The sequence below is a fragment of the Heterocephalus glaber genome, unplaced genomic scaffold (assembly GCF_053883595.1).
Source record: "Heterocephalus glaber isolate CG9 unplaced genomic scaffold, H.glaber_assembly_v1.0 deba00001690, whole genome shotgun sequence".
NCBI classification, from domain to species: domain Eukaryota; kingdom Metazoa; phylum Chordata; class Mammalia; order Rodentia; family Bathyergidae; genus Heterocephalus; species Heterocephalus glaber.
In genome coordinates, this window is record NW_028258415.1 from 2627521 (window position 1) to 2643939 (window position 16419).

The following is a 16419-nucleotide window of genomic DNA, read 5'->3' on the forward strand; positions in this document are numbered from 1 at the left end:
GTGAGTATTTTGTTAGAAAATGTATTTGAACAATTAAATATTGAAAAATACCATAAAATGTTTTCATGGAATGAATTTTCCTATTGCAAAGGTTATTATATAGCAATCATTTGGAATTCTACATTATTATAGTTAAAATCTGAATTATGAAATTCAATGTATGTTTTGTAAAGATTGATTTGCATAATTTATATATCATAACATTTTGTTTATCATTAATTAAAACAGGATAGTTTTCCAACACAACTATTTCATTTGAGGAAATGATACTTTTCTTTTAATTCTGACAGTGTCACCCTAATAGTCATTATTGAACCTGCTCAGTTCCTCCAAGGTATCTTGCTCATTTTCTGTCTTTGACATTAGAGGAAGAACCAGTGTGATTTCTTATCATAAAGCTAATAAAGTTAATTTCTTCTTATGCTTGAATGTTTATAATAAATAGCCTCTATGGAGGGTTGAGTAGCTGGATGCAAACACTCACACTTAACCTGTCTCAAGACAGCAGATAGCGAATTTGGCAATGAGAGCTACTGTCTATAAGTTTATAGACAAAGACAATTCTTCCAGAGATTACATTGATCTTTAAAATTGTTTTTATTAGTACGTGTTTGCAGTACATAGTGATTATATTCATTGTGGGGAGTTGGTACATGTGCATAACACCTTAATAGTAAAGATTTTTTCATGCCCTTCCCTATCTCTCCCTCTTACCTCCCTCTATCACTTGGTCCCCTTCCCTTTTGCAGATCTATCTTGCCATGGATATTTGGAGTCTTTGGCCTTTCTGAATACTGCCAATGAGTTGAATAGCCTGTACTAAAGACCAGCAGAGGGTCCTAGTGAGAAACCAGTAAAGCTACCAGTGAAGGCTTGTGTTTCAAACACATTGCTGATTGCTCCTGCTTTTTGGACATTTATCATATTATTCAGTACATTTGTTGAGTAGCAGGGCTTCATGCAGTGGGAAAATAATTCCTTAAATGTAAAAACTTCTCAAAAATGGAGTGGTTTTTAATGAGTCTGAGTCAATATATAGTTAATACCATCCTAGTGAGAAGATTCTCCCAGAAGAAATTACAATTTTTGTTTAATAATTAGAAGTCAGGAGAAAACTGAGAAATCTCCAACATTGCTTCAAGTGCAGATTAGCCTCAAATAATTCCAGTCTCTTACTGGTTGAAAGTGATTAGCAGTATTCTAACCTGACTAAGGGAAAGGAAGGCTAAAATCAATGTAGAATAAGAGATTATCCTGAGTTTGTGCAAGTATTATATATATATATATATACATATACAGCTTGACATTCAAAAAATTGCTAGGCACACTTAGAACAGATCCCACAGGCTCATAATAAGAAGATTAAAAAAAATCATTCTACATGTGATCCAGATGTCAAATTAGCTGTCAGAGACATTAAAATATCACTGTGATACTCAAGTAAATAGAAAAAAACCCCACACAGATAAAAAATATGAAGTTTTCATCAAAAAAGTAAATCTTTAAGCATGAAATATTTCTTCTAACACTGAAAATTTTAATTTTTTAATTCATAAATTTCCTTAATACCTTACTAGTAGATTGAATGGTGAAGATGACTGAATTAGTGAACTGAATAAATGATAATAAAAACACAAAAATAAATAAGAAAAAGGATAAAAGTAATGGAAATATCCTCAAAAAGCAAGAAATACCTGAAATATTCAGCAAGAATGGATAAACAGTGTGTATTTGTAGTCCCAGGACAAAATAAGGGTAATGATATATAAAGAGATTAAAAACAAGTAATTTCTCAAAACCGAAGAAAAATATCAGTGCATGAATTCAAAAAGTTTGGCTGATCTCAAACAAAGCTATTACACTGAGGCTGTCCAGATATGTTGAAAAAACTTAATGTAAGAATAGAAACATGTGAATGAGAAACAAAGAGAAAATAAAGAAGGAAGTGAAAACTGGGTTGAAAAATATAAGTAGAGAATAATTCAATGTACTTTTTAAAATTACTGGTTCAATACAGGAAGAGGATGATAAATCCATTCCATATATATATATATATATATATATATATTTAATGATATAAGGATAATGTAATATTCTAAAGTTAATTGTGTTCATTCTTCCTCCACAGTGATGTGTGTGTGTGTGTGTTTGGTGTTCCCTTTTGGAAATAATAAGAGATAATTTTATGTGAGTAAAATAATAACATTGAACTTTAAAGTAAATATATTTTCAGTTAGGTAAGATAAAGAATAGTGCAAAGATAATGCAAAATATGTGCACAGTAGCTGAATTGAAAATAAAGTTACCATTTGAGAAAACAAAACATTAGTTTGGATATATCATAATTTTTCAGGAAGATTTATATGAAGTAAAATGGCAGAGACAGGCAGTAGTCTAATAGAGGGTGCTTTGGTAGTTATTATCATGTTTTGAGTGATTTGAGTATGTATGTTTGTTAAATTTCAATTTAAAGCCTTAATACTTTTCTTTCTGTTCCTATAGATGAAGTTTTGGATGTAATTTTGTCACACATCTTATTAAGAAGTAGAATCTGTTTTCCTTTGTTTGAACCTAAAATGGCCTTAGGCCAGCTATAAGACAGTGTGCTTTGACATGTCCTCCTTGACTGTCTACAAATGCCATAGTGATATAAATTAGCTAGTTGGTTGGAGAGTTAAGACAGATGGACCACAGCTTAGACAGTGCAATTGTTACAGCTTAGGTTCTATCCACCTTGGTAAGTTAGGTTCAGTCACAATTACCAAAGTAATTGAACCAAATCAAAGCTGACCGTAAATACATAGGTGCAATTTATGAAGCTAGCACGTATTAGTAGAAACATAAAAATAATAAATAATTATTTTAAGATACTTATTGGGTTAATTTTACATAGGAATAGTTTACTTATCCGTAATTGATTGTATATGTTACTGATCATACATATTTATTGGTTTCATAAGCATTTTACTAAGACAAATAAATTAAAATGATGAGAGATTATCTGTACACTATTGCCATTGGGCATATAAGAAATTATGGGCATTTTTACTAGAATGGTGATCACAAAAATGAAGAAATGATAAGATATTCAATATATAGTTCGATGTTAAAGCCAACAAGACTTGCTGACAAAATAGATATAGGGTAATGGGAATTAGAGTAGATCATCTTAACTTGTAAGGTTCTTTATTGAACAGTTCAGTACACGATAGTGCTAATCTTTACCTTACAAACATATTTGGAAGAATAACAAGTAAAGGAGCATGGGATAAGGGAGATTGAAATTTTATTTTAACATTATATCTAGTGGTTGTTCCTAGCTAAATTCTACATATATTGAACCCTATATATGCTGTTCTTTTCTATATGTGTATATCTATAATAAAGTTTACATTATAAATTTGTCAATGATAGGTTAATGATAACATACAATAAAAAATTTTAATACAGTGATACAAGTTATGTAAATGTGCTCTCTTACTTTTTCTCTCTGTCATCTATATGAGTGGGCAATAAAAACAATGTGGATACTCTGGACAAATAGATGATTCATGTCCCTGGAGGAACAGCACAGGATGTCACAAGGTTTCATTCCATTACTCAGAATGGAAATTTAAACTTAAGAGTTGCTTGCATTCTACAATATTCCGTTAACCTTTATGGCATCTGAAACTTCCTTAGAGAAATGAGGACTACTGTATGTGTTTATATGAGACTGGGATACAAATACCCAAGCAGGGATTGGTTTGCTGAGGGCAAGACTGGTATTAAATATAGTTGCACAGAGAAATCTCCATGAATCTTGAATTTTATATTCAAAACTTCTTTTCTTAGAAGAAAAAAAAGAGGAGAAATTGTCAAAAATCAACTTTTTCAGAACTATGAAAATTAACCAAATGCTTATCATAATCTGAGGAATATCCTTATTAAAACAGATCTACTGGAATTTGGAGAGTACATTAGAATATGTAGCTGACTTCATCCTCCTTCATTCAGGCAAAAACCGGAGAAGGCCAGGGGTGGAGTTCTTGAAAAGTCCCATTTCTGGAGCATTGTTTTTATCTGACTTGTCTCACAGAAGGCTGGAAAAGGGCCATTCACAGGAAATCTCTATAGATGTTAAACATATAACAAGTTGTTGGTGTGAAACCAGTACTTCTGAATATGTTCAGTTGGTTTTACCCAAAGACACAACAGGAAGTATGGTGTAAAACAAAGGGAATTAAATGGCTATTTGAATAGGAAGAGAAAGTTGATGACTAGAATTAGCAAAATGAAATATCTTACATTGGATTAAAAATCATTTCATCAAAAAGAAAACAAGTCACTGAAAATTCCATACTTTTATAAATTAAAAACTTTAGAAAGGCATTTTCTGTCAGAAGCCAAAGAAAATTTAGTGGTCAAAATTCAAATTAGTACTTTCTTAAGAAAAAAATAATATCTCAGCACTCAAAACACTTGTTAGGGAAGAATAAAGCCAAAGAAACTCTATGATTAAAATTTAATAATCAGCCCACTAGAAAACTACTAATTGTGCACAAATAAAAGGTTGTTACAATGCTAATTGTGTGTAGTTATACATTTCATTGTCTTAATTCTATTCTGTCTCTTTTTCACTGATTTCTACTCAGCCTTTGTCTAGCTACGTACAAAGAATTTTCTCCCCAAATAGAGTTATTTCATTTTAGAAGAATGAATGTAATTATCACCTAGCTAGAAGCTAAGGGATTTTTTTTTTAACCTATCTGGGATGAGGTGACCCAATTAACATCTTGGTCAAAAACTCTTGAGTTTTTAAAAAATTTATAATTTTTGAAAAATATTTTGTGCTTAGAATAGTTTTGATTGATGGGTTTCTCTTCTCAAGATGTTTTTGTATCTCTTTTTCATTGCCTGAAATTTCATTTGAGAATCTCACTCAAAAATCACAAGCCCTTTAAATTTACAAACATCTAATGTGCTGTTTTATTCATGAAGTAGAGTACTTAGATTTCTGATTTTGTATTGTTTTGTCACAGAAACATATCTAAAAGTATAAAACAGATTTTAGACTAAATGCATATTCTTTATCTCTTATAAAACTAGATGACTAACATATTTACTCATTATTAAGGATATGGCCATGTTTGTTGTTCTTTAAAGATACATACTCTTCATTGTCTATGTATGTGTGCTTAAGGCTCATTCCCTAAGTGGGTAGGTTGGAAGCTGTTTAGTTCATGGAATAAAATCTGAAAGGTAAATTTGTAAAAGAGATCCCCAATAGAATACTTTTATAAAATTTATTAACGTCAATGACATCATGTTTTTAAAAATAAAAATACTTTCAAATGTAAAAACCATATTACAATTGAATTTTCTGTCATTGGAAATCACATAGATTTAAATTTTTGATTTCCCCTGAAACGTATTCCAATATTCCTCAGTAAATATTTCTATTTCCTTATTTCCAAGATAAGTGTCCAAACTTTATAGTCAAACTTGTATTGAAAAGTCTATTGAAATTGCAGCTTACAGCTTCTCAATTCTGTTTGTGAGTTATCAGTCAAGTCTCAAATTGTTCAATGAGTCATTTTTTTCTAAATTTCTGGAAGCTTTCCCCCTACTGTTCTTTGTGTCTCTACCTCTGTGACATATTAAATGTTATTATTTTCCTAATCTCCATCTTTGACCCCCTCCCATTCCTACTTGTCAGCTTTTCTTTGACTTCAACAGTATGACAATGATCTTCAAAATATGTCTAAAATCTTAATTCTGGATAATTTATGGTTATTTATTATTTTATTATAATATTGACTGTTCTATGAAGTCCGGCAATATTTTGTTGTTCTCACAATTGAAAAATTTTAAAAAATAATTTTTGATTATGAACTGGTACAAATGTAAATTATAAGGTGCCCATTTCAATATATCTATAAGTTATTTAAAGCAATTATACACTGAACAATTTAGAAGTAGATAGTTATACTTAATAATCTGTTCCAGTGGTCACAAATGAATCCAACACCTTAGCTGCTCTAGCTATTCTGTTGTAATTTCACATTTTAAGTCTGTTGCCTGAGAGAGAAGTCTGAAAGTTCATCTCCTTGATCTCTAATGTTCCCTCTATCACTTATTGCAGTTCTTTTCACTTTCAAGACTTCCAAATGCTGTAATGTTTCTGATTAGTTCCTGTTCTACCTCTAGTACCTGGTATAGTGAATAATGAATGGAGATATAACCATGTAACGCCCTCTAGCATGAATAAATAAATGGAAAGGAAAGTAAAAAGTTAAGATTTATATGAATTACTGACACAAGTAATAATTATTCAATATTAAGAGAAAAATATCTTGTTGATCAACATATATAATGTGAATATATTTTGGAAATGATCATGTATAAAATACCTTTTACATTTTTGTGGACCTTTCTCTTTCTCTTTAACTACATACATAATTTTGTTTATGTGAAAAAGTTTTTAATAGTATGTAGGGAATCAACCAAGTTTATATTTTAAAAGTTTTAATAGTTAACCTTGGAAAACAGCGATCAATGTTTGTATGTATTTGAAAGTGTATAATATTTGTAGTTTCAGTGTCTCATTGTGAATTATTTGGTAAAGACTATAATTGTAATATTTTATTTAATTTCTATCTTTATTAATTATTGGTTGATAAAAATTATATGTGAAATATAAAAATAAAAGATAAAAGTAATTTCTTTAAACTTTAATAATTTACATTAAATTTAAATGGAACATTTGTTTTGTTTTGAAATAGATATTAGTATTCAACAAAGGATATTTTTTTTTATTCACTAAGTTTATTGGTATGTTTTAAGTACACATTATGATCACATTCATCATTGGGAACTTGTACCTGTACATGATATATCTTGTTTCTTGTTTTTTCCCCATCCCCCTTCCCTCCCTTCCACCCCTCCAACCCTCCCTATTTACAAAAACTTTGTTTCTGTTTTTTCCTTCTTTTCTCATATTTTTTCTTTCCCTTCTTTCCTTTCCCCTACCCCTCCTCCTTACTTCCCCTTCCCCTTTGGACCTTTTCTTCCTATTTCACATTATCTATTATATATTTTGGTCCTCATTTACACTTTCATTTTCTCACACCAGAGGAACAATTCAGTATTTACCCATGTGTATCCTATCTATTTCACTTAAAGTATGGCCTCAATGTGCATCCATTTAGCTGTAAATGTCTCCAGTTTATCATTCTTTATGGCTGAGTAGCACTCCATTTTAGTTAAAAAAGACATCTTTATCCAGTCACCAGTTGATGGACAATTGAGCTGTTTCCAAGATTTAGCTATTACAAACTGTGCTGCTTAAACATGAGTAACCATATATCGCTGTGGTATGATTCTTTTAATTGTTTTGGGAAGATACCAGCAGGGGAATAGCTAGGTCAAATGGAACCTCTAGTTTGAGTTTTTTGAGGAATCTCTACCCTGATTTCCACAGTGGTTGCACCAGTCTATGCTGGCACTAACAATGGAAAAGGGTTCCTTTTCCCTCAAACCCCAGGCCAGCATTTGTTATTGGTTGATTTCTTGATAGCAGCCATTCTTTCTAAAGTGAAGTGGAGTCTCAATGTTTTCATTTGTATCAAAGGATATTATTTTGTCTTTAACATTTTGAAAATACTATGCCAAATAATTATGATCTAATGATAGTGCATATTGTTCACTACAAACTATTCTTATACTCTTATGAATCCACTATCATTAGATAACTAGTATCTTCCAAATGTTTCCATTTTAAAAATTATTTTACTTGGTATAAATGTATTTTTATAAAATTCATACACTGATCTTATAAATTATTTGTTATCATTCCTTTCTGAATTTAAAGTAAGATAATATATTACAACAATATTAAGCACCTGAATACCTAAGTTATGTGAAATAAATCTTTCTTCTCAAGTGATTACATTGAATTTAAGTATGACATACAGACATTATTTAATGGAATAAACCTTAGGAGCACAGATAGCCTTTAGGCTTACACTGTTGACTTTTAATTTAAATCTAATTATCCATAATAATTTTAATCCCTTAAATATAATTGGAAAATATTTACTAAAGTTGTAAGCTGAGCATCACAAAACATTGTGATTTCTGACATTAGGAAGAAAAATATACTTTTAAAGGTAGAAGATGGGATGATTTCACTGATATTTATCATGTTGAAACAAGAAAATGTAAATGTTTATTTACTATGAGATCTAAAACATACGTGTATAATAAAGTCCAAAAACCTTATATGGAATCAACCAGACCTACACACTAATCATGAATTGGGAGCTTTTATTCTCAATATTTTTCCTAAAATTTCTTATTCTATAAATTGTTTCAGCATTCCAATATATAGGAGTCACTATGCTATCAGTGTGAAGAAAAAAATGCAAGCATAAATTTTGATGTTTTTAGAGAAGTTATCACACATGAATGTACCTGCACACATGTATGTCTGTGTGCAGAATTAGCTATGTAAATACAAAAAAATACCTCAATGTACATTTGAGTCATTTTTATTTGTTGAATGAAGAGAAATTTTTTATTTTATTGTAAAAGTTAATAAAATACAAATTCAGCAAGATCTTTTCCATGAACATTAATTATAATTATGATTTATTAAAGATTACTTAGCCAAAGATAAAAGGAACTAGTATTGGAGATATAAATAGGAGTATGATATCAGTTGGATGCTGGGGGCATTGGAAAGGTAGAAATATAATACAAATTTGAAAAATAGTATGATAAGTTAGAATGAGATTTATTGGGCAGAAAAGAGTTTTGTTTGGAAATGCAAAGTAGCAAGTCTTTTTTGTTTACAAAGGCTTAAAGAAAATATCTCTTTAGAAAGTTTAAATCAGTGGAGAATTACCAGAACATGACATTTTACCTTTCTCTCTTGAGATCTTGGCACTGACATTTATTACCTGTATAATATATACATTTATTACCTGTATAATATATTTATGTATAACATAAATTGTTCTTGACATTTTTTAGTATCAGTTAAATTGGGATTATGTATATCAGATTCTGCCAGATGCTCACTGAAGATTCACAGCCATCTTTTTCCTTCCAAAGAGAATCTTTATTTTCTTGTGCCCAAATAAAAATTGTATCTTCCAGTCTCCCTTCTTGACACAGATACACAGTTCAAGGCAAAAGAATATTTTAAAACACAAATCATTTGTGGTAATTCTAAAGATTTTCTGAAAGTTAGATTCTGCTGAGAAGCAGCTTTTAGTTTCTTGGCCTTATTGTAAATTTGGAATGCTTTTGCAATATCTCAAGAGCCTGAGACATCTTGAGACCAATAGGAACAGTCATGCCTTAAGACTACCCAGTCAGAAAGATGAAAAGTACCCAATGTTAATGTGAGGACATTTAGCCCCGCATATGAGACTTGGCATGCCTAGCTATAGATTTTTTTTTGGAGGAAATACAGGTCTCTTCTGCATAACTTGCTATAATTTGTGTTTGCTTTCATATGCAGCCAGACCAATCCCTCACTGCTTCAATATGTAAAACATTTGAAAATTCAATACACTATTTAAGTACTTTATAAACATTAACTATTAATACATTTTTTAAACTACAAGAGAGATTCATAAATTATTTTTCTTTGACACTTGATGGCCCAAAATGTGGAAATCATTTATATGATTTTTTAAAAATTACAATTCTAATCTTAAAAGTTGGAGACTCAAACATTAGTAGATAAATTATTTAGGGTAAAATCAATATGTGTTAATAAAAAAGCTAAATAATGACATATCTATCTAATTACAACTAAAGAACTAATGATCTAAATTAGACTTACTTAGCCAGTCTGTAATATACCAAATATGTATATTATATGGTATGTACAACTACAATTACTACTTCTTATACTATTTATTTCATTTTTTATACACATGAATGAGCATAGTACATTTATTTCAACTTCAAGAACTCTAAATACTTGTGATGACTTTTGATACTATTTCCCTGTTGAGCCTTTTTTGCATAGTCAGTACTTCCAGCAAAATTGACTTATGAAATTAACAACCTTTCTCAAAATTCATACAAATTATCCCAGCTAAAATAAGTTTGAATTGATCTGAATTAGTCATCAAGACACTAACATACTTGTGTTCTGCCCAGTTTCTCTAAGTACATAACACTATTTGTCTAATTTTTAACCACTTTGTATTATATAACTGACTCATCTAAGAAAATCTTCTCTTTTGTTCGATTATGCCAGTTATTGACAAGTACATTAAATGTCATTGATATTTTATTTTAGAAATGTATATTAATAAATATAATTGCCCAAATAACTCCAAAAATTTAAACAAGATTATATGTAATAAATTCTTTTGAAACTGAGGAAAATATATAAACTCATCATACCCATGTTTATTTCACTAATCCTTAAAATAAGCAAAGATAGAACTTTCAAATGACTTCAGGAAACACAGCAGAGTTATCTTTCCATTCAGTGTCTTTCTGTCAACGAAGGGGCCAGAGTAATCAAGCAGGTACAGAAGCACACAGTTTTGCTTAATTTTTATCATTAATCCTATTTTTAAAATTTGAGTAATATCCTTTATTTCCCTGCTCTAAATACTCAGAAGTTAAATGTTTGTACTTTATAGAGATGTAACACTATGAAAAATGCAGTCTCAGACTAGCTTTTATGCTCCCTGGAACTCATTTTCCTTACCATACTCAACACTAAGCAATATGGGTAAAAATTAAGCAAATCATTTGCATAATAAATTGCAAATGATCTACAAGTGTGGCATCATTAGAAAACTTGGAAAGTAAAAGGAAAGTGGATTGCCTTTGGTTTATGAGGGATATGAAAACTTGAATATAGCTTAATACAGACCAGACTAGAATTTTAGATCAAGGAACATTTTTCTGTGTACACCATTTTATTTGTGATACCAGTTGGTACCATATTTTCTTAAAAAACTTTGGTTTAAGTATCCCAATTCAATAATTGTGAAATCAGAGACTTATGCACATGCAAATTTTATTTATTTTGGTACCGGGAATTGAACTCAGGGACTCGCACTTACCAGGCAGATGCTGCATCACTGAGCTACACTCCTGACCTGTGCACATGCAAATTTTTTTTTTTTTTGGTACCGGGGATCAAACTCTGGTCCTTGTGCTTTCGAGACAGGTGGCACTGAGCTAAATCCCCAGACCCGAGCACATGCAAATTTTAACTATAGACTAATTTTATTTTTATAATGATTCCAGAGCTGAATCTCAGAAGCCAAACTAAACAACAATACTTGGCAAAAGAATGAGTTGAAATAGTTTTATTTAGCTTAAACTTCTTCAGTTTAAACATGTAACTTAACATCATTTGGGATGGTTAGGAAAGTATTGTTTATGCAGAAAATTATCTTTTCAGAAAACAAAAACCAAAATTGTTCTGAACAACTTTACCAACTTTTCCATTATAATTTTCATTTCTTATATTTTCACTAATTGCTTGTCTACATATTAATACAATTTTATTTTTATAGTTTTGGTCAAAATATGAAGTGTCTCCCACAGGTTTATGTATTGAAGATTCCAACCTCACCAATGGGTTAATTCATTGAAGAGTTCACAGCTGAATGGATTGTTATGAAGGAGGGCCTGTTTGGAAGAAGTGGTCACTGGAGTTGTGCCTTTGAAGAGTATATCTCTTTTCTGGCTTTTTTTCTTTCCCTATCTGCTTCCATGCTATCAAGAGTTGAATAGGTTTCCTGCACCAGGAACGTTTGCCATATTGTTTTTACTATGGAGCCAGTAACAAGGACTGAATCCTTGGAAACTGTGAGTAAAAATAAACCTTCTTGCCTTTAAGCTGTGTATGTCATTTGTTTTCTCAAGCCACAATAACTCGACTAATACAAGCTAGATAGAATAATGAAAGTGTTTCTCCTGGAATTTGTAGTGATTATTCATTGGCTACAAAAGGGTTAAACCCTTCAGCAGCAAAATTTCTCTTTTAAAGAAATCTCGCCCATCACCTAACATTTACCAAAACAACCTGAGATAAAAATAAATTTTTTCTTGCAGTGAGAAGGGGCCTTGTGGGACGTCTAAGTAAATAGCCTTGCAACTGGCAATTTGGAAGTACAACTTTAGCTACAACACAGAAATTCCAGGAAGATTAACAAGGAATGAGATACTTTGGGAAATACATTTCTCCGATATTTACATTTACTGAGATCCTTTCCCATATCTTCAATCCCTTAAAAAAACCTGTTAACCTGACAGTGTGATTCCTCTTTTAATAATTCGTATTCCATCCCTATTGACAGTGTACTCTGATCAAAATAAATTCTTTTCTTTTCTATATTTCTTAACTGTTGGTAAATTCTTTTGTCACCCATGTCACCAGCCCTCCAGAATTGACAATAGTAGTTATGCTTTTTTTTCATTCAACAGTCTTTTTATGATGACCCCTGCTTTGATCATTTATATGTATGGGTAGACTTGACTGTTCTCCACAAATGGGGACATATTATTTTCCTGATATACATTCATCAGTTTGAAGGGCGTAAGAGAGAATAAAAGCAAACCCACAAGTTCACAATATACTGAAGGGCTTTCATGATAAAAGTCTGGAGCCTGATTATGACGGTTGCTACACCTGTTTCTGGAAATAACTCTTCTACATATAAATGTGCCTGCTTCCAAAAGGCAGAATGTTTTGGTTGCATGCAGATTATCTACCAAAGCACTAAAATAGCAATGATGCAAATAATTATAATACTGCTTTTTGAAATATCTGGATAATTTAATTTCTTAGAATCAATTTTGTTTTATAAATGCTTTAAATACAGTCAGTATTTAATGAACAAATCAGTTATTATAAGAGCTACCACAAAGTTTATTTTAAGCCAAGCATAGAATTCCAGACATCTAGTTTAGATATGTTTGTATTATTTATCTATATGTCATTTGTCTATATGTCTATTTATCTATAAGTGTATATATATGCACTAGATGCTCTTTTTCTCTTTCTCCACACAAATACACAATTACTAAAATAAAGCTATTGAAAAATACTGCTGTCTACTACTAGTTTGTGAGCTGTGTTGGGTAAAATTCACAAGCTTAATTGTGCCTAAGTGTATTGTGGTATGCTGTATGAGTCATCATACCTTGCTATGGACCTTCATTAATTCAGGTTGTTCTAGATTTCCTTCATATCAGTTCTTTCCCTTTGGGGCTTTTATACATTCCATTTAATTTTTAAATGTGAAAAATATTCAGTTCATGTCCCTATAAACTGTTTATGGACTTCCATTGAATTATTGTAAGAAAAATCTTAAGTACTGTGTCTATAAATATGACAATAGGCTTTGCTACAATGTCACTATCATGTCAAAAAGTAATAATTTCTGAATTTCTAAAAAGAATTCAAATTTCTCTATTTGACTTACTGTTTACTCAAATCAGGGTCTAAACACAAATATCATTGTAAATCTTTTCTCAGGTTTTCTAAAAAATTGTTTTTGTTTTAGAATTTTAATTGAGAAATAAAAGTTACATATATGTAGCATGTGTATGTTGTTTTAAAATACATACATAATGCAGAGAGCCTAAATCAACTTCACATACTTATTATTTTGTGCTGATAACACATAAAGTATACTTTCTTAGCAAGATTACGAATATAATATATTGTTATTAACTATAGTGAATGTTATATTGTTTTTCAGGATTATCTCCTTTATTGGGTTGGGAGCTACCTAGGGGATCAGTAAATCACACTTCTGGTATGTCTAAGCATCACAAAGGCATCACTTTGGGATCTGTGTCTGGTCCATTTCCTTCATCTCTGATACTGTTCACCTGCTCTGCTTCCAAGAGGCTATGAGCTGAGCAGCTTTGCTCCATCATGCCTTTCTGTTATGATGTACCTGCCTTGGAGCCAGTTAAGTAGGGACTGAATCCCTCAAAACCATGAGCCAAATTAAACCTGTCTTTTTTTAAGTTGTGAGAATCAGATATTTTAGTCACAGCAATGAAAATCTGACTAATACAGATGGTTTAATATTTATATTTCTTTTACCTGCATATTACTAATGCACAAAGGTAACTAAAAGATGATACTCCTTAAGTCACAAACATAGGGATAAATCTGTTTTTGTTAATATTATATTTCATTTCCAGTGTTTATATTACAAATTGTCTTAAATTTGAGTTTAGCTGTGAATATCCATCAGATCAACCTTCATGTAGTTATACTGGGTACCTGTAATAATTGAGAGTTGGAATTTTTTCTTTTACTACAGTAATACATTTGCTCTTACAAATCTTTTTCTGACTGAGATAATGATTATTCTACAGCCATTACTGTATATTTCACCAACACACTAAGGGAAAAAATATCAAGATGGGAGCCACTCAGTTCTGCAATCTTTCCCTCAGAATCATATTCTCAAAAGAACAAAGAAAAAGAAAGGTAAGGAACATAAAAGAACTATTACAAATAAAGTAAAGTAAAATTCTGGCATCAATATGCCATGAATATACATTAAAGACTAGAAATGCATAAAGGACCAACAAATAAAATTTAAGAAAAATATACTGAGGGTAAGTTTGATCAAATTATTCTGTCAATTTTATTTAAATATAAATATCCTAAACCTATAGATTTAACATTTACCCATTTTTCTTTTCTACAAAAAAATACATTTTAAAAAAATTCCTCATTATCTAATAGTTGATATATAGATTTATTTTACCAACAAATTTCTGCTTAAAAATAATTCTATGCATATGTTAGGGAATTAAGAAACTGTATTAAATCTTCCAATTATCTAATACAGTTTGTTACTGACAAGTTTATTAAATTATGTCTTCATGTTATGGCAATATAAATCCAGCTTCAAAAAGTTTAACTTATTCACACTCTGACATTCAAGTCAATTAGAGTTTGCTAAGTGGTTGCAAGATGTTGGACAACTTACCAAACTAGAAAAGGCAAGTATACCTAAACCTGAGTTACAGTATAAACTTCCCTAACTAATCAAGTTACCATGAGGACTTCTAACCTAAAGTAGCAGTCAAAGTTGTCACAACTTTACATATCACTTAACTATATGCCTGTCATTAGAAAAAACATTAAAAATATTGTAGTCCCAGAATTATATGTGAAAACAATTATAATTCAGAAAGATAAAGGAAAAACATCACTGTAACAAAAATATTCAGACATCATTAAATAAAAAACAAAATAGAAGTCTATATTTTTGTTTATACCATCATTATATATATATATATATATATATATTTTTTTTTTTTTTTGCACACATCTTTATTTGAAGGATACACAAAAAAGACATCTCTTCATTTCCGCAACTTTTTGATGGACATGTTTTTCTCACTATCCTTCTGCATGACTTTGGCTACTGCCATCTCAAAATCTTCCTGGGTGACATGGATTCGCTGTTCTCGCAGTGCATACATGCCAGCCTCTGTGCACACTCCCTTAACCTCAGCTCCTGATCCTCTTGGCATTAGCTCAGCAATTTTTCTCAAGTTGATCCCCCGGGTCAGGTTCATTTTCCGGGAGTGGATTTTCAAAATGTCCAGCCGGGCCTCCTCATTAGGGGGTGGGAATTCAATTTTTCTGTCGATGCGCCCTGGGCGAAGCAGTGCAGAATCCAAGATGTCAATCCTATTAGTAGCCATGATAACCTTGATATTCTTGGTGGCTTCAAAGCCATCTAGCTGGTTAAGCAGCTCCAGCATTGTGCGCTGCACCTCACTGTCTCCTCCAGAGCCCTCCTCCAGCCGAGAGGAGCCAATGGAGTCGACTTCATCCATGAAGATGATAGATTGAGCGTGTTCTCGTGCCATGACAAACAGCTCCCGCACCATTCTTGCCCCTTCCCCAATGAATTTCTGTACCAATTCTGAGCCAGAGACACGAATAAAGGTACAGTCAGTATGATAAGCCACAGCCCGGGCCAACAGTGTCTTCCCGGTGCCTGGAGGTCTGTATAGCAGCATTCCCTTGGGCTGTGCAATGCCCAGGGCTTCAAAGAGCTCAGGGTGCTTCACGGGCAGCTCAATCACTTCTTTGATCTCCTTGATTTGCTTGTCCAATCCACCAATCATCTCATAGGTCGAGTCAGGCACCTTTTCCACCATCATGAGTGGAAAAATATAAATAAAAATTTAATTATATAAACCATGTGTATATACTTGAATGTAATAAATACATATTTTATATTTCTCTTTAAATGTACATTCCATGAAAATATTCCTATATATCATCTAATAAATACAATTTCATACCACATTTCAGAGATAATTTTCACATAAATAAACTTGTAGGTTTAGCAAAAATAGATATTGGCTCTTTTTAAACTATTTTGGCACAATATAAGTCAGTTG

At 31.3% G+C, this 16419-nt stretch overlaps 1 protein-coding gene across 1 annotated transcript; it reads right to left on the reverse strand.

The window, feature by feature from the left end:
• Nucleotides 1–15327: 15327 nt before the first annotated feature.
• On the reverse strand, nucleotides 15328–16175 carry LOC147821795 (26S proteasome regulatory subunit 8-like). The gene has a single exon (XM_087199243.1). It carries the CDS (start codon nucleotides 16171–16173, stop codon nucleotides 15367–15369), a length of 807 nt encoding a protein of 268 aa, XP_087055369.1. The 5' UTR covers nucleotides 16174–16175; the 3' UTR covers nucleotides 15328–15366.
• Between the last annotated feature and the right edge of the window lie 244 nt (nucleotides 16176–16419).